At 32.1% G+C, this 27,924-nt stretch overlaps 2 protein-coding genes and 1 pseudogene across 2 annotated transcripts; 1 reads left to right on the forward strand and 2 right to left on the reverse strand.

Annotated features, from left to right (window-relative positions):
* Positions 1–1,190: 1,190 nt before the first annotated feature.
* Positions 1,191–1,781, forward strand: LOC107060741 (ethylene-responsive transcription factor 2-like). Its single transcript, XM_015308971.1, has one exon. The coding sequence runs from the start codon at positions 1,191–1,193 to the stop codon at positions 1,779–1,781; it is 591 nt and encodes a 196-aa protein (XP_015164457.1).
* Positions 1,782–3,857: 2,076 nt separating this feature from the next.
* On the reverse strand, positions 3,858–24,629 carry LOC107060742 (cytochrome P450 82C4-like; annotated as a pseudogene).
* Positions 24,630–25,085: 456 nt separating this feature from the next.
* Positions 25,086–25,972, reverse strand: LOC102596096 (ethylene-responsive transcription factor 13-like). The gene has a single exon (XM_006347891.1). The coding sequence runs from the start codon at positions 25,930–25,932 to the stop codon at positions 25,246–25,248; it is 687 nt and encodes a 228-aa protein (XP_006347953.1). The 5' UTR covers positions 25,933–25,972; the 3' UTR covers positions 25,086–25,245.
* Positions 25,973–27,924: the final 1,952 nt, after the last annotated feature.

Here is a 27,924-nt window from a genome sequence, read left to right on the forward strand (position 1 = left end):
AATATATATTATATTTAATTTGATTTTAATAATTAAAAAAATCATTAACCAAAAACGATCGAAGAAAAACCTAATCATAGCTCTATGATGTCATTTATTCTCATTTTATTAAAATAGAAATATTTGATTAACCAATAGTAACACTAATACCATATAATATTGTCTTGTCGATATTTATAATAATATTTTAAAAATGTAATATGATTTTAAAAATTATAAAAAATATATTTTTTTAAAAAGTGGGCTGGCCCGGCTATTTTTTGACCTACAAAAAAAAATGGATCAGCCCGACCTAACTTGTCAAATTTCAAAGCATGTATGAATTAGCCCGAATGAGATGGATCCGCCCAAATTGACAGCTCCAAATGTTACTAATTTATTGCTTACTATTTCTTCTGACCTGTTATTCAAAATTACCCCAAGTTTCTTGAACTTTAGACGTGACTGGGAAAAAAATATTTGACCAATTATCATGAAGTGCACCTTTAAATTGTTTGATTTAATATTTTCATTTTATGTTTAATGGCTGTTGGAATTACGTAATATAAAAATACATTATTTTTTAAAAAGATAGAAATTAAAATGCTAAAGTCCTCTCACCCCAATCACTTATGAATAATGTTGATATGTCACATAAATTTGACTTATATAAAAATTGTGTTTAATTTTTTAAAATTTTCGTACTCAGTAAAAAAATAGTCATATTCTTAAGAATGATTAGTTGATGCAATAGATGATATCTCATCAAAGAATTGTCTTAGTCGTATTCATCGCATCGGACTCGGCCGATAAAAACATAAGAGCAAGTGTATCCGGTGCGCGACGGTAGATTTCTCTAAGCTTCCGAAAAAGAAAAAAACACATAAAATGAGATGGTCAGAATACTTTAATAATTAAGTGTATATATTTATTTTTCCTTCCAAAGGTCATTAAAACTCGTATAAAACACATGCCCAAATACATACTATACAAATTACAATATAATATATGAATATGTGAGCTTCCTCGAAATGCGTAAGACAATATATTATGCAGGACCACTATATATAGAATAAAATCAGAAGAACAAGAATTATCTCACTAAAAATCCCATAAAGTTTTTTTCCTTTAGATTTTTCAACCAAATGAATCCGCCAGAAATTATTACATTAGAAGATTTTGACCTAAACAATATTTTATTCTACGATTCGATGGAACATTATTTCTCTGAAAATTCAGATATAATCTTTTCAGAAATAAGCTCAGTCAATAATAATAATAATAATAATATTACTATTGACTCTTCTCAAATACTAGTAAATCATGATATTCCTAGTCCTACTAAGTTATCATCCACGGAGGAGCGTCATGTAGACGCTCCACCGAGTTGGAGGAGATATCGAGGGGTAAGGAGGCGTCCGTGGGGGAAGTTTGCCGCGGAGATAAGGGATCCCAAGAGGAAAGGGAATAATAGGGTATGGTTGGGTACATACGAGACACCTGAGGATGCAGCATTAGCTTATGACCGAGCCGCGTATAAAATGCGAGGGGCAAGAGCGTTGCTAAATTTCCCACATTTGATTGGATCAAATGTAGGTGACTATAATAGAGTTTATCCAAAGAGACGTTTAAATTCTCTCGATGAAAATTCGATTTCCACCACCAAAACAAGCAATAATATTGAGTGTTCTCCAAGTCCAAAAAGGAGAAATGTTGAGTTAATAAATAGCCTAGCCAAAGCCAAAGCCAGTTTGAATAGTCATTGTATAATGGAGAGATTTGAATTGGGCAATTTGGCTTAATGCTCGCTTCGCGCCAAAAAATCTCACTTTTGAAGGTGGAATAATGCTCATTTTCATTCTCAAGATTCAAACTTGAAATCATATCGAGATTTGAAAAGATATTTATTGAAAAAAATATGAAGAACCATTGTCGTCTTATTTCTCCTCCTCCAACTATTGTTAAAAACTAGGAATATTGGAAGAAAGGAAGGATGCATTTCTGTAATCTGTTGTATGACAATTATGATCTGAATAAATAATTTTGATTCTGCAGTTAATTCATTTTATTTTGATTAATGGTTATAGAAGTTACATGCATTAATAAAGTTTTAAGTAACTTTCAGGTAGACTAACCAATTAATAATAGCTAGTAGAAATAAGTAAAATGTAAACCCTTGATTTTAAAAATAAAAAAAAGGAAATTTGATGCAGTGTTTTCGATGAAATTTTTGCTAATTATTTTATGTATTATAGTTTTTTAAATAGGAAACTTTCGCAAATAGCCACTATAATAAATTTAATTATGCTTCACAGCTATAATTTGCATATTTATGAATTGTAGCTACAGTTTAAACTACCTCATTTGTATAATTCGCAGTTTGTATAATTAGTGGGTGAGTTTAAACAATTCTTGGGTACGTTTGTATTATTCAACTAGTTTTATATAAATTCGAAATAACGAATCTATACAAATACAAACATCTGAACTTTTAACAGTTATACAAATTATACTATACAAATTCTGAATTATACAAACGTGCAAATTATACTAGACTAAAAACCGAACCGCATAATTATAACTAAAATAAGTTGCAAATTATAATTAAGACAAAATATATATATATTTACTTGTCCGCATAATTTTTCCTTTTTAAAATGTCGAAGGCGTATGCCCAAGAATGTTTAGCTTTCAATATTCATACCAGAAAAGTGAAAAACAAAAATGATAGTTCTAATAATCCAAAAAATAGAAATGTAAATAATATTTCAGATAGAAAAATTAATAAACCTGTAAATGTCTGATAAACTCAAAAACCCTAAGTGTACAGTAACATTTTTTATGATTACCTGACATACAATGAAAACTCTAAAGAGTAAAATTCAAAGTAATCACGTGCATCATTATATTATATTATAATATCACATAATATAATATATTATATTATATTAATTTTGTGGCATCGTCATCACCATCAGCACATTGTTGAAGAATGTGTGTTGTCCTCAACTCAGGTTATTTAGTGCAGCATCATGGTTAATAGCATTTCTTGTTTTAAAAAATAAAATAAGCGGGCTATTTATTTATTTATTAGTATTTCTTAAGTAAGTAAATAATAATTATTTCAAAAATATTTATATATAATTTTGCAAAAACACTATAAAAATAATCTAATAAACAACTAGTATTATTAAACCAAGGGAGTATAAAACTTCAAATTATTCCAGACACAAAAGTAGATTAAACTACACCTCTCAATGTTGCACCAAGTTCTAGAAATAGTCCAAAATAACATAAAACTTACAAACTTTCAAATGTGAGTTCCCATTATATATATTTTAAATTTTCATTGTTCCTATTAAATTCAGCGATCATAGTTTGATAAATATATGACGAAAATCAAAGGTGGTCTCTATTGGCAAGGTTAAATGCCAAAATTGTTCATTTGATATTTAAAGAACTATTTTGAACCTATTACCAAAAATATGTAATGACCACTCTTGTGATTTTCTCGACTTTGGATACAAAAATAGTTTAGTGACTTTTGAATATATTTAGAATGAAAATGGATCCAAATGTGAGATATCATTGAAAAAAAGAAGAAGATTTGTTACTGATTGTATATACTATTATATGCTAATAAATATTTTTTCTTAAATAAACATTTTTAGCACCGATAGAAAATTAACATTCTCAATTGAAAATTAGTAAGGGGTACTAGTCTAATATAAAATATGAGGAGTTAAGTCCATTGTATATCAAGAGTAACTTTAAATTATCACTCCAAACACAATTTTGTACGTAATTAGCAAGATGAGGAGATATTAAATAATAAAGAAACACTTATAAAGATATATTTTTATTTGCTTAATTATATCTCAGAGTTCATAAAACTTAGAAAACAAACGAGGTTTAATCACTACTTCCACTTGATTAGCCTTTGGCATAGTAATGCCTATGCCTTCTGTCATATCATATGGGGCATATTCGATGGTATATTAAAATCAAAACCTTGAAGCAATCCACCAAGAATTACATGTGTCACTAGTGACGACGCAAACGTCATTCCAGGAAAAGATCGTCTTCCAGAATCAAAAGGAATTGTGAACACCTAATTTTTTATCAAAACATAAAGATTTTACATCCAATTTTAATATTTCAGTAGGGTTATATTTAAAATAAATGAAAAATAAATAAACTGAAAATTACAATAAAATTATAAGTTCACTTTATGTTTAAAGTTTAATCAAGAAAGCTTTTGAATTTAACGTATTTTGTTTTAATCTTTCAACTTTTTATCTAGTTTAAAAAATAATAATAGTCGTATATATCATGGAAAAGTAGAAAAAAATAATAATAAAACATAAAAAGAAGAGTCCTAAAAATTTCAAATTACCTTACCTTTATCCTAATTACCCCCAACTTCCTTAACTTATTTGCTAAAAATCCTCCTCCCATTTAGTTTATTTTATTTTTTATTCTGTTTTTTTTTCTCCTCTTGCACGATGTTCTTTCTTTTTTTATTTTTTTATTTTTTATTATTTGCTTGTTAAATATTATATTACTATTTTTCTTCCTTTATCTCAACCCTAAAATTCTCAACTAAATTTTAAATTAAATCCTATTCTCACTCCATCACGTTCCTTTTAATTAGCACCAGACTCACACCCAAAACTATTATAAAAACACAACCTCAGTAAAGAAGATATACACATATAGACATATACACAGAAACACAGAGAGAAAAAGATAACAAAAAGTGAGTTTTATTTTGAAAATTAAGTCAGCGTTCAAGGTTTCACTCAAGGTTTCAGGTTCGTGGCTCTTTAAAGTTAATACTAGCTATTAACTTTGAAAATCAGTAGATCGTAGCAGTTGTTTTTGCGGTATTAATTTTCCCAGCGAGGTAATTCTAAATCCTCGCATGAGTTAAATAGAGTACTTGTATGAAAACTCGATTCCAATAATATGAAGTTCTTTGAATCGCATGTTATTATTATGTAATATCAATCTGTGATGCATGTTGTGATTTTTTTTTGATTTTTTTTGAGAATTTACGAATGCTTAGGAAAACGGAACCGAAGACATTTCTTGCTTAAAAAATAATATAAAAAAGAAAAGAAAAGATGTATCATACATTTTTTTTTATTATTGTCTTATGCTCTTTAGATGCAATTAATATTGAAAATTGGTTTCGTGATATTTAATTTTGAATAGCTAAGGTTTCTTGGACCTTAGTTTTCACTTAAGAAAATTTTGTGAAATTATTTGTAGACTTGTTAGATTAGGATATAAACTGAAGTTTAATTGATTAGTGCTTTTAGAAAACCTATGAGGAATGTGTTTTAGTCTTTTTTTTAATATTATTATTTTGAATTAAAAAATAGTTTGCCTTTAGAATAAGTGTTAAGATGATTATCGCTTTAATTCGAATTATTAAGATATATAATTAAGAGGATATATGAATATTTATTTAGAGATTTATGGTAAAAAAAAAAAAATAATGAATAATTAAGAAAAATAATTTTTAAAAAAGTGAGAAAGCATAAGAAAAAAAGTAAAAATAAAAACAGAACAAACGCAAACTCAAAAGAATAATAATAAAAAATAGAGCATAACAGAAACAAAAAAAAAAAATTAAAACCAGAAAGTAAGAAGAACAAAAAAATAAAATGAAAACGTAAGAAAAAAAAAAGATGATTAAAACAATAAAATAAAAGAAACAATAAAAAAAAAAAAAAGACGAGAAACAGAGTGTCCAAAAAGAATAAAAAATATAAAAAATAAAGGATAAAGTAGAAAGAAACAAAAAAAAAAACAAAATATAATACAAAGAGACAGAATGAAAAAATAAAAATAAAAATAAATAAAACCAAAACGTAAAAAAGGAAAAAAAAAATTAAAAATTAAGAAGGAAAAATATTTCTAAAAATAGTCCTAATCTATTTAGAATTTCTTGCTAAAACTAATTTCAAATCACATAAAATTTTATTTCTATTCTAAATCTAACTAAAAAAACATACAATCCTAAAATACTCAAACTCAAAAATCTCAATCCTACACAAATTCTAATTCCTAGCAATTAGATACCTACATATTTTCTATCCACAATAAAAATAAATAAATACAAATACATGAAAAAGAAAAGGAGAAGAAAAGAAGTTACAAGACATTTCAAGATTTATAAACTTCCGGCAAAAGGGTCTGATGGACCCCCATATTTGTATGTGTTTGTATTGTGGATCCTTCTACTTAATCTTTTACCAACTAAATCCTTAAACTCAATCAAAAAATGATTTTTAAGCCCCTCCTACCATGTGTGTATCTCACTCTCCATTGAATAGATGACATGTCAAATCCATGTCACATAAATTAATACCACGTCATAATTATCTTTTTTAACTTTTTAAAATTATTAATTAAAATACTAAATAGAAGGTTAAATAATTCTTTCAAATAAAATTCATATTTCTCTCACCTTCCTCCCCCTTCTATTCAACTTACCTTCACCACCCCCAATCCACAACCACCATTACCATCACCTCCATCCTTATTTTTCTTCCATTTAAATTTATCTTCGTATAAAAGAAAAGGGACATTGAGAATGAAAATCTTAAAAATAAATCTTGAATCTTGAAAATATACAACTGACAACAACATAATGCCTAAGAAATCAGTAGTACTAGTGGTTGGAATCACAAGCAATACATAGAGGAGAAAATGAATTAGACAAATTGAAGATCGATTAGAACGAAAGTTCGATGTCGATTTGTGGGGAAGAAACCGGGGACTGAGAAGAAATCCAAAATGGGTCGCTTGAAAAATTCTAGTGTGTCGCCGAATTTTTTTGATTGAAACTATAAGATCTACAATGTCATCTTTCTTTGTTTTCCTTTCCTTTTTCTTTTCTGTGTTAGCCTTTTATTTTCGAAGAGAAAATTGAAATTTCTATTGGAATCGAAAAAATTTTAAAAAAAAGGGAATGGATCTGCTGAAAACGAATGACAACAAGGTATGAAGAAGGAAAATAGAGATTGGAGCGTGGATGGGGTGAGGGGTTGATTGGAAAAGATGATAATGGCTGGAAAAGAAGTGTGGTGTAAGAGAAGAAGAAAATTATTTTTTATTTTATTTTTCTTTTATAAAATCACTTATTGTATAATTTTAATATATTTTTAATGTAAGTGTGATCTTCACTTGCCCTTTTAACGCGTGTAGCCACGCTTTTGTGCCCAAACTCAATCATTTTAATGCCACATAAGGCTGGTCAATGGTCAGAGGGTTTTGATTATATTATGTTTTACGGAGTATAAGGGTTCAGTTGACCAATAGATAAGTAGAAGGATTCACAATACAAACTGATACAAGTATAAGGGTTCACCAGACCATTTTGTCTAAATATCCATCTATTAACTTTACTTTATTATGTTTGAATAAATTTATGTGATATACATTTTTTTTAATTAACAAACATATATTAATATAATATAAAATAGGTTTAAAATAAATCAAATAATGAGGTAAATAACTTTTATTATTAAGTTAATAATACAATATCCGAAAATTAATTTAAGTCATATATAGTCAATGAAGCGACCGTGCTAGAACCACGGGACTCGAGGGGTGCATAATACCTTCCCCTTGGTCAACAGAATTCTTTACCCGATCTTTATTTTCACAGACCGAATAAAATAAAGAGTCAAATTTTCTTTTGATTAGTGATTTAAACAAGGTGACTTGGAACACCAAAACTCAATTCCAAGTGGCGACTCTGAAATAAACTAAAGAGTCAAATTTCCTTTAGATTAGGGATTTAAACAAGGTGACTTGAAACACCAAAACTCAATTTCAAGTGGCGACTCTAAATAATAAAATAATTCCTTTTCAAAATGTCACTTTAATTGGAAAAACTCTTTCTTTCAAAAACATACTTAAATTAATTTTGAGGAAAAATAGGAGGTGTGACAGATGGCGACTCCGCTGGGGATAACCAGAATTCGAGCTTATAATATTGACTTATATATGACTATTTACTTAATTATTTATGTTTTGGATATTGTATTTGTTGGCTGAATGTGCTAATTGTTTATTTTTTACTATTTTAATATTATTTGCATTGCATTATAACTGTTTTCTCTCGCGCACCCCTCTGAGTCTTATATAATACAATTATGGGAATTGTGATTGCGCACCCCACTTCTGTCAAGATAGCCAGTGGATCTTCGGTCCATAGTGAAGGATTTTTAGTCACACTTGTTTAGAATGGGGAGCACCCATGCACAAAGCCGAAAAACGCTACTACCGGTACGTTGCTACTCCTTAACTCGAGTTGTCCACTCGTTTTACAGCCAGTCTAGAAACCTTTCTCCACAAGTTCAACCTTAGTAGAACTGAAACATTCAGACATGATATCCTTACTAGGTTTTGATTTATCTGCATCATGTGCATTTAACTTAGCAAGACTCGGCACGGGGGTCGGGTCTGTCTAGGACATGTATCTTTTCTTGAGACCATCATGTACATTTTTGTGCTACTTGTTGCATCATATGGAATACTATAACAAATGTTGACCGGCTTTAGATAATTGACTAAAAGAAGAAATATCTATTTTTACCCACTTTCAGCAAATGAATCAAGATAAACAAATTGAAAATAATATTTATATATATATAACCCTCAATTGTATTCTCGTTTTTATCAAAACATCAAGTTTTTACAAAAATAAAAATAAAAAAATAAATAAAAAAGTTATAATAAAAAAAATAATGCATGTACACATAAAAAATAAAATAAAAATATTATATATATAAGTGCATGTTCACCTTCTTTTTATTTCTCTTCTTCATAATTCACTTGTCAAAATTATCTCTTTATCCGGTCATTCTCTCCGAAAACAACCTAGGTTTCCCCTAAGGAAGGTCAACAAAAGTCATTTTTGAAAGAATGACCACTTTAGGCATTCTGAATCATTTTTCATATATTTTTTCTATTCTTTTAACTACTCCGACAAATGATTTCGAATGATCAAAATTTCATTAGTTAAATTTGGTTTTAAATCGCGAGTTTCTTTTTCCTAACTAGGTAATTATGAGATCTATGAGATGTGATAAAAGACCATGGGATGAAGCAGTCGAAATGGTCAATGATCCCCCAAAGTTCATGATCACAAATAAAACCCCACCACTATTCATGGCTTGGTGGAACGATATGCATGAGTTTAGGCAAACTGAGATATTCAAACATCTTGGTTTCCTCACAGATATCATGAGATTTAGTCCTGACAGAGATTTGATCGAGGCTTTGATCCCGTTTTGGGATTCTACAAGCAATGTGTTTCGCTTTAGCGATTTTGAATTGACGCCTACATTGGAGGAGTTGGGTGGGTTCACTAGGTTAGGCAAGGATCTCCGAAGCAAAACACTCATAGCCCCAAGAAGCGTCAGCGGGAACAAATTTTTAGAATAAATGCACATCATCCATCCTCATAAGGAGTGTTTTGATAATGGGTTGGTTTCCTTGGAATTTCTATACTCAAGATATGGAAAGAAAGAAGAATTTTCAGACTACGGGAAACAACTTAAAAATGGGCAATACCTTCCTACCTGGGAAAAGCATAGACAAGAAGCATTCATGGTGGCCTTTTTGGGAACCATGGTTTTTCCAAAGAGAGATAAAAAAATAAGTATTCGTCTGTCAGGAATAGTCGTTGTTATGATGAAGAAAAAGAAATCCACCATCTTGCCAATGATGTTGGCTGACATTTATCGTGCTTTGACTAAATGTAGGGAAGGGGAAGACTTTTTTGAAGGTTGTAGCATTCTATTGCAAATGTGGTTTTTGGAGCACTTGTATCGCCATCGTTATGCGATAGATTTCAAATCTGAATAGACGAATTATATTTTGAGCTACCCAGACAGGATGAAGGAATTAGTAGACAAATTGCCAAAAAGTGTCAAAGCGTGGAGACATTATCTTCTTAAATTAACTACATCTGATATTACATGGAACTATCATTGGTTTCCTGCGAGTGAGGTAATTGTTATGTCTTCCTATCGTCCATTCTTTGTTCTGACAGGCCTTCGAGGATTCCAACCATACATACCCCTTCGGGTGCTACGCCAACTAGGACAAAGACAAATCTTACCTAGGGCTGAGGATACACAGAGTTTCGTATGAAAGGTGTCGTCTGAAAATCGAGATCGAGAATCAGAAGCTCAAAAGATTTGGGGTGGTAGTCGAACTTTAAGCTCGAAAGCTATGGTAGACGATCGTGTTGAAGGAGAAGTAGACCCCTCATACCTCCATTGGTTCTTTGATCAATCCCCCCTCAACGAGAACTCAGAGATCGAGAAGAGGAAATTGAAGTCAGAATCAAGCAAGCTCGGCTCGAGGTGGAAAGAAATTACAGATCTACTCTGGATATCCTCAGTAATGACCTAAAGAATGCTAGAGAAGAGTTGGCTCAACGTGATGCAATATTCAAATAGAGAGTTAGATTGATTCAGAAAAAGGCAGAAAAGGAACATCAGTCCACCATTCGAACCTTACATGAGGATTTGGGCATTGTCACAGGCGCTATGGAGCAACAAGACGAGGAGTATAAAAAAAAAAGACCCTCTTAATGCACACACATGCAAGACTACAAAATCAGTTAAAAGCTTCGATGGGACGAGAAACAGACATAGCAAAACGTTTCACATCGTATCAAGTAGAAATCGCGATCGAGAGAAACCAATGGATGGGGGAGCGTGAAGAACTTCATATTCAAATCGAAGAGCTTCAGGCACATGAAGAGGATTTGACCCACACTATTGGTACTACTCAAGAATGGTTGCAGAATTGTCACGAGAATATGGAGGAGGCCAAAGGACAAGTGCTTTAACTGACAGAGAGCTTGATTGATGTTTATGGTGGTTATCTACATCGGAGTGATGAGAGCCTGGGTCGACATGCGCGTGCACTGGCCCCACATCTACCAAAAGTCTTGTTCAAGGTTTACTCTAGCCTAGGGGGCAATTGATGATCGAGAAATATTGGAGAAGGATTTTTTTTTTATTATTATTTCTTTTATTTTCATTTCGTCGAAGTTTGTTTCAATCTTTAAGTACTTTGATGTTTTGGTCATTTATTTTAAGAACATTTTGATTTGAATGATGTCTTCATGTTAAGATAAGTAAATGTCGTGTTTTTTTTTTTTTAAATAATTCTTCTTCACGAACTACGTAATGATCTGATTCATGTTCAACATGATACGTAGGCAACCTTCAATAGGTTCGATCAAAATGCGTTCAAAATATTCAGATGAGTAAAGTATGGGATTAAAAGACATAAGCAAGTCATCCAAAGCCGGAATGAAACATAAAAGTCTTCCAAAATTCATTGTAGAAATAGGAATAATTTAGGTGCATAACATACAACGTGTGAATTAATATTGGAAAGTGTTGAATCCTAACATATTTGTTTTTATATATAAGAGAGAAATAGTTTAAAGGTGGTTGGTTTGTGAAGAGAGCTGGCATCTCATCAATATAACACAAGATCAAAAGGGAAAGCAAAAATGACACGCAAAGATGGAACAGAGTCGGGAAATGACGAAGTCCAAAATCAAATGATTGCACAAGAATCAATATCTATAGAAGAGGTCAAAATGTTCAGACAACAGATGGCCGAAATGTATGAAGCTTGGATGAATTGGAAGACTCCCCCAACTTCAATTCGGAAATACCTAAATGTGAATATGCCATTCCCCATTCAAGTCTCAACAAGCGACCCGATTTATCCACCTGGATTTGGACCCTACGTTAACACATCTAATACTGCTGGAACTTCCTCGGTACACCCGTTGAATCCACCTATGATGAACAATCCCCTCTTCATGCCAACTGTGCAAACTAATGCAATTCCTCAACCAACACTAGCACAAAAATCTAATGATGATACTATACCCAAAGATCAATACGGCCAAGGTCAGGCCTCTAAATTGACTTTCAAAATTCCTGACTCTTACCACCACACTCATCAATACAGTTCCCCCGTCGAGGTTGAAAAAACCACTAAGGACGAGGAACATGAAGAAATTGCAAGAAAAATGAGGAGTTTGGAGCAAAACATAAGGAATATGCAAGGGCTGGGAAGGCACAAAAGTGTCTCGTTCAAGGACTTATGCATGTTTCCAGATGTTCACTTGCCTATAGGGTTCAAAACCCCAAAGTTTGATAAGTATAATGGTCATGGCGACCCAGTGGTTCATTTGAAAAGATTTTGCAATCAGCTAAGGGGAGCCGGAGAAAAAGAAGAACTTTCTATGGGCTGCTTTGGAGAAAGTCTAATGGCTGTAGCCTCAGAATGGTTTGTCGATCAAGATATTTCTCAATGGCATGTCTGGGATGACATGGCGCAAGATTTTGTCCAACAATTCCAATACAATATTGATATCGTTCCGGATCGCAATTTCCTAGCTAATATGAAGAAAAAACCATCTGAAAGCTTTAGAGAATATGCCATAACATGGAGGGAGCAGGCGGCTAGAGTCAAACCGCCGATGAAAGACTATTAATTGATTGATGTTTTTCTCTAGGCTCAAGAACCTGACTGCTTTCATTACCTTCTCGCTGCAATGGGAAAGCCTTTCGCCGAAGCAATTAAGATCGGAGAAATGATAGAAAACGGCATAAAATCGGGTAAAATTGTAAGCCAGACAACCATTAGAGCTACTACGCAAGCAATACAGAGCGGGTCAGGTAATTTTGTAAATCAAAAAAAGAAGGAGGAAGGGTCTATGATGACGTCTGGATTGAGAGGTGTTCAAATGGGCATGAATCCCTCTTACGTTCAAGTCCAACAAGAACAATCTAATTCTCCTCAACATTATTACCCATCCCAATATGCAGTTCTCAACACTCAAACATATGTCTGACTTCCTTAGCACCAACAATGGCGGGCACCTGCCCCACATGGTTCTCGCCCCCAACAACAAAATTTTCAGGCACCCCATAATCCACGTCCTCGGATGGATTATACAAGAGAACAAGGTCGAAAAGAAAACTTTACCCCAATTGGAGAGTCATATACGAGTTTGTTGCGGAAATTAGTACAATTAAGATTGGTTGAACCTGTCAATCCCTATTTTGTCAATCCGAATGCAAGAGACTTTAATCCAACTGTTATATATGAGCATCACGCTAACACTCCAGGTCATAGCACAGAGAATTGTTGGACTTTAAAAAGTGTCATTGAGAAGTTAATTGAGGATAAGGTAATTGAGATACGCAATGAGGAGGCGTCAAATGTCACCAATAACCCACTCCCTGCTCATAATAAGGAGCATGTTGTGGGGATGGTAGACATTTATGAAGATTGTGAGCAAATATGTAAAACGAAAATGGAAAGCATGAATTCAAAAGAAGAGTCAGGTATGGTTTTAGAACCCATACAAAAGGCACCGATAATTGTGAATGGTGCAAGTTCAAATTTTGGAGACTCGAGAAAACTAGTGTTGTATGTCCCTGGAGCTGTAAAATGAAGAGAAGTACCGTTGAATGGACCAAAATTATACAATCCTGGTAAGCTTCGAACATTTGGTCAAAATCAAGAAAGTGTGAAAGAGCCAGTTGTGATACAAATTGCGACACAACTTCCAATGACAAACACCAAGACCGTTCCATGGAACTACAACTAAGTCGTTGTTACCCATAAGGGAAAGGAGATTGTTGAAGAAACAAATGAAACAAGAGGATTAACTCGTTCTGGGAGGTGCTATGCTCCAAAATAATTAAGAAGAGACAAACAAGCCAAAGAAAATCAGTTGCCGGTTAAAAAACCTGTCACTGAGGAGGAGGCTGAAGAGTTCCTGAAAAAGATAAAAGCTCAAGATTATTCTGTTATTGATCAGTTGAGGAAAACACTTGCTCAGATATCCTTGTTGTCATTACTCATACATTCTAAAGAGCATCGTGAAGTTTTGACCAGAATCTTGAATGAGGCACATATCTCAGAAATTATCACGGTGGGTCACTTGAAAAAGATGGCCAACCAAATATTTGAGGTAAATAGAATCACTTTCACTGATGATGAATTACCTTTGGAAGGATCTGGGCATAATAAGGCGCTACATTTAACCGTGAAATGTGATTAACACTATGTGAAGAGGGTCATGGTCGATGGAGGATCGGGTGTAGACATATGCCCTCTTTCTACTCTACAAAGGTTGAAAATCAACACGGATAGGATTCGTACTAACATTGTTTATGTGCGCGCATTTGATGGCGGAAAACGGGACACTCTTGGTGAAATATACTAAATGTTACAATTGGACCAGTGGAGTTCGGAATCACTTTCCAAGTAATAGACATGGACACTTCTTACAATCTACTTTTGGGTAGGCCATGGATCCACCTGGCTAGAGCTGTGTCGTCTACTCTGCACCAAGTGGTCAAGTTTGAGCATGATAAGCTGGAAATCATTGTCCATGGTGAATATGTTCTCCCAATCACTCGAGATCCTTCAATACCATGCATTGAGGCCAAAAAAGGTTGTGAATGCCTCAACTATCAGGCTTTTGAAATTATAAGAGTTAATCAGTTTTCGGAAGGAAAGCCTATACCACAACCTCATCTATCATCTGCTTCAGTCATAGTGGTGTCCCAGATGGTACAGAACGGCTATGAACTTGGAAAGGGACTAGGCTTGTCTTTGCAAGGAATTGTGGATCCCATCAATCCAATGGGTAATCAAGAGACATTCGGTTTGGGTTTCAATCCAACTAGATTTGATAGAAAATGGGCAAAAGATCGTAAAAGAAATGTTTGGAATTTGTTGAAGCTAATCCCTCATATTGCTCAATCTTTCGTTAAATCTCGAGGTGAACCGAGTCCAGACTTCCCTATCCAGAATGACGTGGATGAAATATGTCAAGGTATCAAGGAAATGTTTTATGATGTAAACATAACAAAGATGGGTGAAGGCACTAGTCATATGGATATGTAGTTCATCGGCCCGAATGTCTAGATCAACAACTGGGAAGCCATTCCTCTCCCTACAAGTAAGGAGTCTTGGTAGTGTTATTTTGTTGCTTTTAATTTGTTTATTTGGATTATTTTCAGGGTTGTAATTCAAACCTTCTAGTTGTCTCACTTAGGTGTTAACCCTTCTATCATTTCCCATTTAATGCAATGAAGTTCTGGTTTCACAATCATATTCAATCATCTTCTCTGTTCTTACTCTTTCTAATATATGTCCTTTTATTTTTCATTTCAGTTACGTTAATGTCGACTTTAATAATATGACATGCATGCGGAGTTTACAGTTAGATCCTAAAAAGTTGTCTGTTCTCAAAACAATGAATCCTAAGTCTGACGAATATGATGAAGATGAAGCTTACGAAGAAATAAAAAGGGATTGGATCAATTCAAAAATAAGCCTAAACCTAATTTAAGTGAAACTGAGGCGGTTAATTTAGGAACTCCTGAAGAAGTGAGAGAAATAAAGATAAGTATTCATGTTGATCAAAATATTCGAGACCACATAATTCAAATTTTATTTGAATACAAAGATGTCTTCGCTTGGTCCTACGACGACATGCCTGGTTTAAGTGGTGATTTAGTGGTTCACAAACTTCCAATACATCTTGATTCTCCACCTGTCCAGCAAAAACAGAGAAAGTTTAAGACAGATATGAGCGATAAAATTAAAGAGGAAATCATGAAGCAACTGAGTGCAAATGTGATCAGAGTTGCCCAATACACTACCTGATTGGCTAATGTTGTGCCAGTGCCAAAGAAGATGGAAAGATCAGAGTTTGCGTTGATTACAGAGATCTAAACAAAGCAAGTCCAAAGGACAATTTTCCATTACCCAATATTCACATCCTGGTTGAGAATTATGCCAAACACGAGATTCAATATTTTGTGGACTGTTACGCCGGGTATCACCAAATTCTCATGGATGATAAAGATGCAGAAAAAACTGCTTTCACCACCCCATGGGGTACCTATTGTTATAGAGTCATGCCATTTGGTCTGAAGAATGCGGGAGCGACCTACATGAGAGCTATGACTACCATATTCCATGACATGATGCATAAAGAAGTTGAGGTATATGTCGATTATGTCATCATTAAATCTAGAACACAAGACGACCATGTGCGTGATCTAAGAAAAATCTTTGAAAGATTGAGAAAGTACAACCTCAAGCTTAATCCAGCTAAATGTGCATTTGGAGTTCCATCTGGCAAACTTTTGGGTTTTATAGTTAGTCGAAAAGGCATTGAATTGGACCCCTCTAAGATAAAGTCCATTCGAGAATTGCCACCTCCAAAAACCAAAACTGAAGTCATGAGTTTTCTGGGAAAGTTAAACTATATCAGCAGGTTCATTGCTCAACTCACCGCCACATGTGAGCCGATATTCAAGTTGTTGAAAAAGGACGCTGCTATCAAATGAATAAGTGAGTGTTAGGAGGCTTTTGACAAAATTAAGGAATATTTAGCAAACCCTCTGGTACTGGTCCCACCAGAACCTGGTTAGGCCGTTATTCTTATATCTTTCAGTGATGGATAATTCATTTGGTTTAGCGTTTTAGGACAACATGACATTACGGGAAAAAAGAAACAAGCCATTTATATTTGAGCAAAAAGTTCACAAGCTATGAGGCAAAGTACACTCTGTTAGAAAAGACTTGTTGTGCTTTGACTTGGGTTGCCCAAAAATTGAAACACTATCTTTTGTCCTACACGACCTATCTTATATCTCGAATGGATCCTTTGAAATATATTTTTCAAAAATCCATGCCAATAGGTAGGTTGGCAAAATGGCAGATTTTGCTTACGGAATTTGATATTATTTATGTCACTCGCATCGCCATGAAAGCACAAGCGTTGGTCGATCATTTGGCAGAGAATCCGGTCGATGACGAATTCGAGCCCCTAAGGACATACTTCCCTGATGAAGAAATCAACTCTATTGAGGAAGAAATTCCTGATGATGGTCACGTGTGGAAATTATATTTTGATGGGGTTGTCAACAAAAATAGAGTAGGAATTGGGGCAGTTCTTATCTCACCAAACGAATGTCATTATCCTGCCACAGCACGACTTCGATTCTTTTCTACTAACAACACAATAGAATACGAAACTTGCATCATGGGTTTGAATATGGCAATAAATCTAGATGTGCATGAGTTGGTGGTTTTGGGGGATTTCGATTTGCTCATTCGACAAGCTCGAGGCGAATGGGAGACTCGAGACATTAAACTCATGCCGTACAAACAATGTTTAGAAAACCTCATCAAAAGGTTCAAGTCCATTGAATTCAGATACATTCCCAGGTTTCACAATGAGTTAGCTGATGCTTTGGCTACCCTAGCCTCGATGCTTCCATACCCGGGTAATACCTATATTGACCCGTTGGAAATTCAAGTTAGGGATCAACATGATTATTGCAATATAATTGAAGTAGAGCCAGACGGTGAGCCCTGGTATCACGACATTAAACGGTTTCTAAAAGCTAAAGAATATCCAATACATGCTGATAGAGATAAAAATAGAACTATTAGACGACTTGCCAATGGGTTCTTCTTGAGTGGTGATATCTTATATAAAAGGACTCCAGATTTGAATCTATTGCGATGTGTCAATATTCATGAAGCATAAACAATTATGAATGATGTGCATTCAGGGGTTTGCGTCCCTCACATGAATGGTTATGTTCTAGCAAAAAAGATTATCCGGGCAGGGTACTATTGGTTGACCATGGAGCGAGATTGCTTCCGATTTGTTCGCAGGTGCCATCAGTGCCAGATTCATAGCGACTTGATTCACTCACCCCCTTTAGAGTTGCACCTTATGTCTGCTCCGTGGCTTTTTGTGGCTTGGGGAATGGATATTATTGGGTCGATTGAGCCGAAAGCATATAATGGGCATCAGTTTATTTTAGTTGCCATTGACTACTTTACCAAATGGGTGGAAGCTGTCACATTCAAATCAGTCACCAAGAAAGCAGTGGTGGACTTTGTTCATTCAAACATCATATGTCGTTTCGGCATACCAAAAATCATTATTACAGACAATGCAGCGAATCTCAACAACCACCTGATGAAGGAAGTTTGCGAGCAATTTAAAATTGTTCATCGTCATTCAGCCCCTTATCGACCCAAAGCAAATGGGGCTGCTGAAGCAGCAAATAAAAACATCAAGAAGATTCTTAGGAGAATGGTGCAAGGATCTAGACAGTGGCATGAAAAACTACCCTCTGCTCTCTTGGGATATTGCACGACTATTCGTACGTCAGTCGGTGCAACTCCTTACTTATTGGTTTACGGAACTAAGACTGTCATACCCGCAGAAGTTGAAATCCCTTCTCTTTGAATCATTGTCGAAGCAGAAATTGAGGACACATAATGGGTCAAATTATATCAGCAGAGGATGGCTCGAGCTTATAACAAGAAGGTACGCCCAAGAAATTTTGAAGTCGGTCAACTTGTTGTGAAACGCATCCTTCCCCATCAAGACGAGGCCAAAGGAAAGTTTGCCCCAAATTGGCAAGGCCCTTATGTTATTAAACAAGCGCTATCAAAAAGAGTTTTACAACTGGCAGATATGGAGGGAAAGGCGATCGACACAATTGTTAACACAGATTCGATCAAAAGATACTACGTTTAACACTCTTTGTTATGACACTCTCGTGATTGACATTCTCAAGATAAGAGGATAAAAATGTATCCTCCTTTATTTCAAACATCACTTGTCTGGTGCTAAAAAAAAGGAAAAAAAAAAGTTTCATTAAACTACGTTCGACCTGATTCCTAAGAGGATACGTAGGCAACCCTTCATTGGGGTTCGGTCTAATCACTGAATAAAACAATAATCATGTTTTTCAATTCTCTAGGGACTGAGACATGACATTATGACCTACGGTGTATTACAACAAAAAAAAAAGAAAAAAAAAAGAAATGAGAGAGTCTTACGAGTGAAAACCCTCATGGGCACCATAAGACGATAGTAAGTTGAGAGAAAGAGATAAAAATATCTTATTGGTGGAAAACCATGAAGGGCACCATTCATCAAATGATGACATTCCGTCTTGGCATGAGCACAATCAAGATAGAAATCAGGCTATAGACTGAAAGGTACAACATTGTTTCATGAGATTCGGACAACTTAGAAGGATCAAACGTTCAATCCAAATGCATGTCATGATTCATTAAAGTGGTCACGTACTTTCAGATAAGATTCTTTTCATTCCTTTTAAACATTTACTTATTTCCTCCTTCTAAAGACATAACTTTTCTAATTAAGAGGATATATGAATATTTATTTAGAGATTTATGGTAAAAAAATAAATAATGAATAATTAAGAAAACTAATTTTTAAAAAAATGAGAAAGCATAAGAAAAAAAAAAAAACAAAAAGAACAACCGCAAACTGAAAAGAATAATAATAAAAGATAGAGCGTAACAGAAACAAAAAAAAAATTAAAACCAAAAAGTAAGAAGAACAAAAAAAAAGATGATTAAAACAATAAAATAAAATAAACAATAATAATAAAAAAAAAAGACGAGAAACAGAGTGTCCAAAAAGAATAAAAAATATAAAAAATAAAAGATAAAGTAGAAAGAAACCAAAAAAAAAAACGTAAAAAAAATAATAATATAATACAAAGAGACAGAATGAAAAAATAAAAATAAAAATTAATAAAACCAAAAAAGTAAGAAAGGGAAAAAAAAGAAATTAAAAATTAAGAAGGAAAAATCTTTCTAAAAATAGTCCTAATCTATTTAGAATTTCTTGCTAAAACTAATTCCAAATCACATAAAATTTTATTTCTATTCTAAATCTAACTAAAAAAACATACAATCCTAAAATACTCAAACTCAAAAAATCTCAATCCTACACAAATTCTAATTCCTAGCAATTAGATGCCTACATATTTTCTATCCAACAAATAAAAAATAAAATAAAATACAAATACATGAAAAAGAAAAGGAGAAGAAAAGAAATTACAAGACATTTCAAGATTTGTAATTATACATCTATTAACTTTACTTTATTATGTTTGAATAAATTTATGTGATATACATTTTTTTTAATTAACAAACATATATTAATATAATATAAATAGGTTTAAAATAAATCAAATAATGAGGTAAATAACTTTTATTATTAAGTTAATAATACAATATCCAAAAATTAATTTAAGTCATATATAGTCAATGAAGCGACCGTGCTAGAACCACGGGACTCGAGGGGTGCATAATACCTTCCCCTTGGTCAACAGAATTCCCTTACCCGATCTTTGTTTTCACAGACCGAATAAAATAAAGAGTCAAATTTCATTTTGATTAGGGATTTAAACAAGGTGACTTGGAACACCAAAACTCAATTCCAAGTGGCGACTCTGAATTCAAGTGGCGAGTCTGAACAATAAAATAATCCTTTTTCAAAATGTCACTTTAATTGGAAAAACTCTTTCTTTCAAAAACATACTTAAATTAATTTTGAGGGAAAATAGGGGTGTGACAGGAATAAACTCAAAATGTTGACCACGACCATCTATGATCTTTTTTTCTTTTGTCAAGAATCTCTTTGGCATAAAAGGATCGGAATAAATTTTGGGATCACATTGTATTTTCCATATGTTCACATATAAGCGTGTACCCTTGTTCCTTTGGAACGTGATAACCAGCCACTTTACAATCTTCCATTGCCTCATGAGATACTAATAAAGGTACTGGTGGATATAAACGTAACGTTTGTTTAACAATAGCTTAAAGATAGACTAAATTTTGAATATCAGAGTCTTCTATCCACCTCTCTATACCAATTTTAGTGTCTATTTCTTCTTGGGCATTTTTCATTACGTATGGATCATTGTATCGGAGCCATCCTCGATCATACTCTGCACATTTCAAGGATTTTGTTGTTAATTAGTTAAAAACAAGGGAAAATGTTTTAAATTTGTCCTACTAAACAATCACCATTTTCGATTCCTATTGAAATTTCTCACTGAAATATATATGTTCCATAGATATTTTGAGTGAAGCAATGAGAATAGAAAAAATACTAACAAGTGGATAATATTAGAATAAAAGTATAACGAAAGGCGAATTATATCTTTCTCATAATACTAACAAGCATAGTATCTCTAAATATCTTTCTCATAATACGTTGAGCTTCTTCATCTTCCTCCAGTCAATTATATCGCTTCCCACATACCATCCTAACGATAATGTTCATTAATGCATGTCAATTGTTCAAACCATTCACTTATATTAATATAAAAAATATAGTACGATCCACATTAGTCCAATTAAGAATATAATTCTTTTATGCTAGTTTCAATCTCAGAGATTCGTACATGCTTTATTTTCACGAGAATACTACTTGATAATAATGCTAATTGTACTAGTAATTATTAGTGTTTTTCTTGATGTCCATAAAATAGTAGTAATAGTTAAGAGTACAAATAGTAAAAGATGGAAATAAGAGGAAAATAATGGATAATCCATTAGGTTTTTGAATTGCACCTTATAATTAACTTAAATAAACTAGTGCTGATGAATATTAGTACTAGATGGCTTAAGATTCTTGTTATTAACAATGTAAAAATTAAATATGAAAACAAAGGGTGTTTTGGTTTTTACTACGTGTATAGTCATATTTATACACCTTGTTTACGATGGGCGAATGAGATACTATACAACTTATGCCGAAAAATAAAAATTCTCTAAACCTTTGTCCTCAAAAATTAGATCATAGTTAATGATGATTTGAACCACATGCAATTTCTCATAATCTGACCCAACTCCTACAACTGGTCTGGCCCTGTTCCTTCAGAGCTCATCAAGCCCAAAAATTCTTTGTCCTTTTTTTTCTAATAGTTAATTACTTTTGACTTGTATAGCAACTTACAAAAAATGACTATAGTTTTAGCTAGGGTTATTAGATTAGAATAGCTATAAGTATTATATTTACCCAAAATAGCTATAGTTTCTGTCTAAATCTCGCTATATTCAAAGTATTTATAGATTTTTTCTTCATATACTCTTGGATTCCTATCCGTTTAACAATAAAATTGGGATACAAGATACTCAAAATCTTATTTCAAACATAGAATCTGATTTCTTGCATACAATAAATGCATTGTGTGTACATTTAGCATGTTAATACAACTATTGAATACACACATGAATAGTATATGTATATTACGAATGATATGTATGCATAAGAATACAAGAGTCCGGATCCAAAAGGGCAAGAAAATTTGTCGAAATTTCCAAAAGGACAACAAAATTCAGTTAAGAACCAAAAGGGCAACATTTTAACGCCCAAATTAACGTCGTTGAAATTAGGTAAAATTGGGTAAGGAATTTGAGCTTCCCTTTAAATTAAAAATAAAAACTTTTTTCAATTTTTCACGGCTTTCCTTAAATTAATAAAAAAATATTTTTTTCATTTTTTTGCCTTCCCTTGAATTAAAAAAAAGTTTTTTCATTTTTTGCCTTCCCTTAAATTAAAAATAATAATCAGTTTTTCTCTTGAAACAATTAAAATATTTTATATTTTAATTTTTTAATATTAATTCGCTTACAAATTAAGTAAACAGAAAAGGGTCATATATATTTTCCCCTATATTCTTAGAAAAGGGTATATTTATCCTTGATTATACTTTTTTGATATATTTGTTCTTGCCATCCAACTTTGAGGCCATATTTACCCTTCATCCGTTAAATCTCCATATTCCCACATAATTACCTATGTCTACATGGATTTTATTTCCTCCTAAATAAATCTAAAACATTATTTAAATTTGAACTGCCCACAATTTTGTTAAACTTCCATTAATTAATTTGGAAGTTTGGAGAGGAATACTAGAGCACGTGTAGAACGTTTGTAAAAATTCTACCTATTTTTTAATCAAATCGAGATTAAAGATGAAAGTTGGATGTACTTAACAAAAAAGTATTGGATTAAATGTTAAAATTTATATTAGTTCTTAATCTTATTGTTGTATGATGTGAAAAAGGATATATATAATTTTCTATGTTTGTTGTATAAAACGCCCATGGAGAAAAAATTAAGCAGAGGAATCAAAGTTGGATTTATTTTGGTCAGTGGAAAGGATTTAATCGTGTGGGCTAAGTTAAAACAATTTAAATAATGTTTAGATTTAATTAGGAGAAAATGAACTCCACGTAGGTAAATTTATGTTGGGAATAAGGAGATTTAACGGATGAAGGGTAAATATGGCCTCAAAGTTGAATGGTGAAGGCAAATATATCAAAAAAGTATAACGAAGAGTAAATATGACCCTTTTCCGTTAATAAATAATAAATGTGTTTCAAACTTGCATGCGCAGACATACAAATTTTTGTTTAGCAATTTAAGTAATTTTAATGGCATTCTTTATGCAACTCATACGAAATTACGAATGAATAGGAGCATAATCTTCAATTGGCACCCATCATTTTTTTCTTCTTCTTCAAAGCTTAGTTATATTAATTAATTAAGGCTGAAGAAATTGAAGCAACATTGGGTTTTATTTATACTACGTATTCAATGAATTAGAAATTTGTTAATGGTCACTTATCACTTATCTTGCTCAATTGGCACGTCCCGTAATTAATTATATTTTTTCCATTTTAATTTATTTGATTTTTTTAAATTCGTTTAAGAAATGAACATCGTATAGAACCACAATGTTTATCTGCATTTGTGATGTACACTAAATAAAACAATTTTTTATAGTTAAAAATATAGAATAACCAATATATCTTGTGGGAGTGAATCTCAAACAAAAGATGAAATGTTTTTGTAAGTATAATTTTAATACTTGACTAAAATCTTTAAGAGTAATAAAAAATAAGTCACTTGCAAACTTGTAAAAAATGAAAAACTGATTTATTTATTTTTAATTTAAGGGAAGGCTCAAATTCCCTGCGCCTAGCCGCCGCAGCATCTTACAAGACGCTGACAGCGCTGCATCTTGTAAGGCGCATGGAATTGTGAGCCTTATCCAATTTCACCTAAATTCAACGACGTTAATTTGAGCGTTAAAATGTTATCTTTTTGATCCTTAACTGAATATTAATGCCCTTTTGAAATTTTCAGCAAATTTTCTTACCCTTTTGACTTCGGACTCAAGAATACAACAATTCACTAGGATACAACATACTCAATATATCCACATTTTAAACTTTTGTTAATATATAATTCAATACAAGTGACAATGACACATAATACAATAGAAGTATCCAAGTGTATAAGTATACTACTATATAAAAATCTGAAAAATATTAAAAACAACAATTTCTTCCTCCTGTTCAAATTCTTTAATATTCATCTGAATACAACAATTGATTAACATACTTTGAATACAATGAACTCATATGTTTGTTTGAACAATATAAGTATTAATGTATCATGTACAACCCTACCATATGGCAAAACTAAAATAATATAATTATGCAGGTGTACAACTCATCAATATGTCATTACGAATCTTTGTTCGCTTCTCGATCTCCATTGCAGCAATAGAGCCTGAAATTTTGGCTTGCTCTCGAGTGATACACAAATCAAACGAAGGTACTTCTTCGAACAATTTATCAAAAAAATGTGTACCTCTTGTGACCCTCTTCGGAGTACTAGCTTTCGCCATTGTAATGGTGAAAAAATCCTTCAACCGAAACTCTAAAAATAGATGAAACGTGTATACAACTATAACCTTCGATTAAAAAGAGAAAAAAATGAAATTAGAAGATATTTTATGAAGCTGAATCACAAATTAGCTCATGAAATCATGAAAAGGATCGTTAATTGTAAGGAAATTTGGGGGGAAAGAGACACTGATTTGGGGATAGATTGAAAGAGAGTTAAGGAGGGTGCCAAGTTGAAATCACTGAACTCTTTTTTGACGTGGGCAATTCCACCGTTGTTTGTTGTCCTAGATCTCGAAGCAGACAAAGCTGGAAATTCTTTTGCTAGGCATGAAAAGCCAAATAGTACTACATATATTGAAATCTACTTTTAATGCCCTCTACTAACCTTAGCAGCAGTACTACACTGTCACTCCAATGTAATGAAGCATATTAATATATAATATATAAGCCTTTTGTACCAAAAAAAATAAAATAATTCATATATCGATAGTGTAAATGAATGGAACTAGTACAAATTAAAGTTGATTAAATCCTTGGAGCACAATAGTGTATTTTTAATAAAGAAACAAGAAAGAAAAACACAACGAAACTTTTCATGATGACCTTGTAATTAATTCATGCAAAATAATAATTAGACGTCAAACATCTCTCCATAATATTTTGACCATCCAAATTGTTTACCGTAGCTAAGCTATTAATTAGCTCAACATTTCTTCTCTTTGAACTCGGCCTATCAGTATTGTTATTATTACTCTCATTATTATTATCTCCTACGTAACGAGGAGGAGGAGGAGAAGAAGAAGATGAAAACTCCGGAGAACGAGGACGTCTCCTCGGCCTCACTCTATTAATCTCCGTTACATTAGATTCAATCAAGTGAGGAAAATTCAATACAGCTCTAGAACCACGTAACTTAAACGCGGTTCTATCATAAGCTAATGCTGCATCCTCAGGTGTCTCATATGTACCTAGCCAAAGCCGGCACCCTTTTCTCTCGGGGTCCCTTATTTCCGCCGCGTATTTTCCCCATGGCCTTCTTCTCACTCCTTTATATTTTTTCGGCCTATGCTCCAAAGGTGTTGTTGACTCCTTATTTTCTTCTATCTCTTGTAATATCGGGATATTATCTTGAACAAAATTTTGCGCTATAGGAAATATCGCGTTTTGATGATCAGAAGTAGTTGAGTATTGTCTAGGAGTTTGAATTTCTGATAATATTTGGGAAAAATCAGGATCATTGAAGAGATATTGCATTGTATCAAGAAAATTTTGTTCAATATCTAAGGATATTTTTCCTTGCATGATTGTAAGAGAAAATGAATTTTTTTAGTTGCCTTTTATGAATTAGGGGTACTTTGAGAGTGATATAAATTTTTTTTATGATGGATGTATATATATAGGTTTTTGTGAATTAAGTAATGCATGAATGTGGAATATATTACTGTTTCCAAAAAGGGGATATATTATTTTAATTATAAGGATTAAGGAATATAAGTCACCAACGCAACATATAATACGTGATAGTGATTAATGCTTATGTAGGGCTTATTGCATTGAAATCAAGTTGAAAATTAAACTTTGAAAAACATAGTTATATTTGAGGAAAAACTTTGATTAAATTAATTACTCTTAATTTGTGCTTAATTAAATCAAACAATTTAATCTGAAAATTTACGTATTAAAATGAAAAAAAAAATACATATACAACCTATGATTGAGTAAAAGTTTACATACACAAAACACGAAACATGTTTGTATTAATTGTTACAGGGTATGATAATAGATTAGTCCATAAAAATTGAGTCTATTACGTATACTCTATTAAGTTTAAGCGGGTTAATATGTCAGACATTGCATTCAATAAGTTTTAAATTAAGTTGATAGATAATTCAAATAATCTTAATGGCTAATTTTATGATAATATTTTAAATAAGATACTGTACACATTTTTATTTACTATGTTAAATATAGTAGAATAACAAAGATTCTTTTTATTAGGTACTTAAAAGACAAATAAAAATAATGAAACTTAGTAAAAATTGAATAGGTTAATTTATAATATTATTTTATTTATGTATTAACTAAACCTATTTTAGTATATTTAAATTATTTAATTATTTAAATATATACAAGACTCTAAAATAAGCACCTTTTCATTGACGTGCCCTTTCTTAACTAACGATATTATTTTTGTATATTTAAAAGTTACGTAAAATACTAGTATAAATTATGATAATTAGTTAACTTGAAATATTAAAATATATATTTAAAAAAATGATCTCCTTTCGAAATTTTATCGAAGCCACATAAATTTTAAAAAAATACAATAATTAAAAATTTAATATATTTTTAAAATATATAAATATTTATCTGACTCTTGAAATTTTATTCGTGACATATAAAATAATATATACTATTTGAAAATTATACATGAAAAAATTCTATAAATCATAAATAATAATTAAAATATTTACAAATTATATAAAAATTATATGACTCTCCAAATTTCAATATCATATAAATTGAGAAAAAAAATACTCAAAATTGAGTAATGTCATTCTCTTTATCATTTTTTTCTGTTGGTCGGTTCATTGAATGAAATTAGTTATATGGACCCACTTTCACACAAAAAATAAATTATTTAAATTTGAGCTGTTGTTGAAGTTAATTTTATATTGTGATCTGGTTTCTAGTTTAAAATAAGGAAAAATTACAAAAAATCCACATTTTAGTTTACTTATAACCATTATCCCCTATAAGTTTTACAAATTTTCAAAATCCCTCATTTTCGCGCAATCTCGCGTATCAGATTAATATATCAGTGCTTATATTATTGTATCTCGCGCATCAGATTAGTGTATCATGTAGTGTATCTCACACATCAGATTAATGCATCAACACTTATATTATTGTATCTCGCGCATCAGATTAGTGTATCATGCATAAAATATACATCAGATTAGTGTATCATGTATAAAATGTAATGTATCTTACTTAACGATTAATGTATCTCGAGCATCAGATTAATGTATCAGCGCTTATATTATTGTATCCGTTTGAGGGATTTCTGTAATTATAAACTTTTAAGTGATAGATTGTAATTTTGCCTTAAAAGTATGTAATTTCTGTAATTTGCCCTTAAAATAATAAAAATAATCAAGTAATTGTTTTGGATATCGTAAAAGAAAGATATAAATCACTTTTTTTTTCTTTGATTCTATCTAGACGTTTTATTGAAAATTAATTTAATAGGGGGGGAAAACAAAGTTTGTTTGTTCAAGTAATCTAGTGGAA

Source organism: Solanum tuberosum, unplaced genomic scaffold (genome assembly GCF_000226075.1).
Source record: "Solanum tuberosum cultivar DM 1-3 516 R44 unplaced genomic scaffold, SolTub_3.0 scf00095, whole genome shotgun sequence".
NCBI lineage: Eukaryota > Viridiplantae > Streptophyta > Magnoliopsida > Solanales > Solanaceae > Solanum > Solanum tuberosum.

Coding starts and splice junctions, on each gene's coding strand:
- LOC102596096 (XM_006347891.1), bottom strand. CDS start 25,932: ATGCAAGGAAAAATATCCTTAGATATTGAACAAAATTTTCTTGATACA.
- LOC107060741 (XM_015308971.1), top strand. CDS start 1,191: ATGGAACATTATTTCTCTGAAAATTCAGATATAATCTTTTCAGAAATA.